Source organism: Marmota marmota, unplaced genomic scaffold (genome assembly GCF_001458135.2).
Source record: "Marmota marmota marmota unplaced genomic scaffold, marMar, whole genome shotgun sequence".
NCBI classification, from domain to species: domain Eukaryota; kingdom Metazoa; phylum Chordata; class Mammalia; order Rodentia; family Sciuridae; genus Marmota; species Marmota marmota.
The window spans coordinates 4,602,789-4,606,424 of NW_026000136.1; the positions used below are offsets into that span (position 1 = coordinate 4,602,789).

Genomic DNA, 3,636 nt, shown 5'->3' on the forward strand with positions numbered 1-3,636 from the left:
GGGGGGGGGGGGGGGCTCCCTGCAAGCAAGGCCACGGCCACCAGCGCCCCAGCCACACACACTTGGAGCACCTGGCTTCCTGTTCTGCTTCAGCCTCGTGCCCGGCCCAGAATTCACGGCCCCTCCTGCTGAAGGCACTGTGTGCTCTTCTGAGGACCACCCCTTCCTGACACCCTAGAGGTGACATCTCCGGTCAGAGGCCAAGCATGGCCAGTGTGGCCCATCTCCCCAGCCACAGGATCTGCTGCTGCTGCAGAGAGCATGAACCCCAGGCAACAGAGGAGATGAGAGTCTCAGCATTTCCCCCAGAGCTGCCAGGAAAGGAGTGGCCTCTTTTGAAAGGCAGCTGAGCTGAGCTGAGCTGGGAGGAACTATTGGAGCCCCCATGAGAGCAGTGAGCCTGCCCTGAATGAGGCCAACAGAGAAGAAAGTGGAACAAGGAGAGGGAGGGAGGGAGGGAGGAGGAGAGAGATGGGGAAGTAGGGACACAGGAAAAGAGAAACTGCTACAATTTGGTTTGAACACCTGGATCCAGCCATACCTGAAATTACCCAGTGCTGCTCAACTTTGATTCCATAAGCCAATAAGTTCTCTCCTGCCCGTTTTTTTAAATGTGTGTGTGTGATGCTAGGGAATGAACCCAGGACCTTGCACATACTAGGCAAATAGGTAAACACTCTATCACAAAGCCACATCCCCATCTTTTTAAATTTTAAGACAGGGTCTAAGTAGCTGAGGCTGGCCTGGAACTCACAATCCTCCTCCTGCCTCAGCCTCCCAAGTAGCCCAGTAGCTGTGATTACAGTATCACACCCTTTTTTTTTGGTACCAGGAATTGACCCAGAGGAACTCAACCACTGAGCCACATCCCCAGTCCTTTTCTAATTTATTATTTTGCGAAAGAGATGAAGGGAATTGAACTATTTTAGTGAGAGAAAAACTGTGATGAACTTTAGAATAACTACATACACCAGCTTAGTGAGGCCCTTAAATTGCTGAGCCTGGCCTCGAACTTGTGATCCACCTGTCTCAGCCTCCTCAGTCATGGTCACTGGGATTATAGGCGTAGGCCACAACACCTGGCCTAAACCAATTTAAATGAGAATTGTCCCTTGCAACACAAAGAATCCTGCTAATACAAAACACACCACTGATGGAAAGAGGAAAAATTCTACCACCAGGAAACCTACCCAAAGACTGGCTGCACACAACAGCCAGCGTATGTAACACCACTCAACTGGACACTTGAAAACGCTGGAGAGGACATATTTGGTCATGTGTATCTTACCATAATTCTTAAAAAATGAAAATGAATAAGCCATGTTCTGGGGGTGTTAAAACATCTTACTAAAAAAACATGAAAACTTTTTTTGGGGGGGTAGAGGGGGGATTTGTGAAAATATATTCATACATATACATAATAAAACATTATAATTTGATGGATTTCATTCCCCAGTAAAAATGTTTTTTCAAAGAGCCCCAGACCTCCCTGCCAAGCAAGCTCACCTGCCGCCTCCTGGCTCCTCCTCTCCAGCTCCGCGATCTCGCTCAGCAGGGTGATGCCCTGCAGGAAGCTCTGCTCCAGGGCCAGGCTCTGGGTCACCTCCAGTTTCTCCAAGGCCTGAACTCCAGAAGCCAGGGTGGGCAGAGGTCTGGCCTGGGGCAGCTCTGCTGCGGCCACCAGGGCATTCATGCCAGCCAGCGGGTCCTCCAGGCCAGCCAGGAACTGCTCGGAGCTTGCCTCTTCAAGGTAGCAGGTGCTGCCAGGCACAGGTGCAGCCTCCTGGTCCTCCAGACTCGGGCACTGTCCTTCCCTGGTGGGCAGGTCACAGTCCGGCAGTTCCAGGCTGGGCTGGGGCTCGCTCAGGGCCGGCTGGGCCAGGCCTTCCTCCGGCTCTGCCTCCACCACAGGAACCTCCATGGGCACCTCCAGGGGCACCTCCACTGGCTCCTCCTTAGCCTCCACCAGCGGCTCCGGTGTCAACCGCCCCCCAAGCTCCAGGGTGACCGCACCAGATTCTGTCCTGCCCGGCAACTCCACCTGCGCTTCGGCACTGTCTGCAAAGTCTGGGTGCTCAGAGCCCTCGGGGCAGCCCGGTCCGGCTGCACTCAGCACCTGGGCCTCCAGCAGACCACCTCCGCAGCCACCTGCGGGGCTCGCAGCCACCATGGTTTCTGGGACAGGCAGGGCCAGTGGTGACTCCAGGGCGGGCAGCTCTGCAGGACCCTCGTCCACGTCCTCCACTTCTGCCTTCACCTCCCGATCAGCCAGTGCTTCTTCCTCAGGGGTTTCCCGCAAGGGCTCTGGGATCTTGGAGGGGGACAGGCGGATGGGTTTGTCCTCAGAGGAGAGCGCCAGGCGCTCAGGCCCGTCAGCTGGGAGCGGCACGTCAGGGGCCAGGCCGTCCGCATCGGCGGCTGCTGTAGGCTGCAGCAGGAACGGGTAGGGCCTGCCATAGTGTGGTGGCAGGGCCTGGAACGGGTACCTGGGTGGGATATCTGCCAAGGACACAGGAGTCAGCACGGAGGCCACCGGGGCTCAGACAGCCCTCGTGTCCTCACCAACACCTACTCACTACGCAGAACAGGCACGCCTGCTGGGCCAGCTGCAGCCTGGGAGCGTTTCCAGGTGATCCCGAGAAATCCCAGGGCCCTTCCACATGTCTGGGCCACACAGAGAAAACCCGTCACCACCTTGTCCCCAAGGATCTTGCTGTCTCCAAGGCAGAAACCGCAGCCTTCCCTCTCCCCCCTCCACACCCCGGGGGAAGCTGCACCAGAAACAAATGCTGAACAAGGCTGTGGAAGGCCCCAAACTCTGAGCGGCATCAGGGGCTCCAGCCCAGCAGACCCTGAGGTCCACACCAACAATGTAGTTGTTCAGAGCACAACAGTGACCTTGTTCAGTCCCCACTGCCACATGCATGCTCCCTCAGAACAGGAGCCACATGTGGTGATTCTCCACAGCAGACCCAGGACACCCAGGAACCGGACAAAGGGGAAGGAGCATCAGTGCACTCCCGGGGCCAGGCACATGCTCAGCATTAACACCAGCATCAGACCAAACTACCCCAGAGAGGGCAGACACCTGCCCAGGCCCACACAGCACTGGCTCCAGACTCTGAATTACACACCAAGTCCTTCTAAGCACAAGCTCCTGCTGTAAATGGCCCCCAGGCAGGGGACACAGGTCTCAGCCCCTAAAGCCACACACTATAGGTTCTGGTGTCACAGGAAGAGTATGTGAGTGCACCCAGCACAGCGGGTACTGCTGCTCAAAAACAGGTGCCTCTGAACTATCAGTGCAACAACTCAGCACCAACGTGTGCGAAGAGGCCTACAGGTCTTGTTTTGCTTAATGCTCAGAAAACTTCCTGGAGTGGATCCTAATAGGATGCCATTTCCCAGGCTCTCTCTGAGGGGAGCCTGGAGAGGCAGGGTCTGTCTGTGTGCACAGGAATTCATCCCAGAGTCTCATCAGTGGGCCTGGTACACAGTAGGTGCTCAACAGAGACAGAATGAGTGAATGAGCAAACAAAGGAACAGAGGAGGGCAGGTGCTACAGCAGCCAGAGTGAAGGCAGGAGGCAGGCCTACCTGAGAACAGGGCCTGGAAGGGGCTGGGGGCTTCCTTCTC

General features: G+C 56.2%; 1 protein-coding gene across 1 annotated transcript in view; it reads right to left on the reverse strand.

Moving 5' to 3' along the window:
• Tnrc18 (trinucleotide repeat containing 18) overlaps positions 1-3,636 on the reverse strand; it is an 89,690-nt gene that overhangs the window by 45,442 nt on the left and 40,612 nt on the right. Inside the window, 2 exon segments of the mRNA XM_048785180.1 lie at positions 1,507-2,499; positions 3,597-3,630. Coding sequence (XP_048641137.1) covers positions 1,507-2,499; positions 3,597-3,630 — 1,027 coding nt within the window.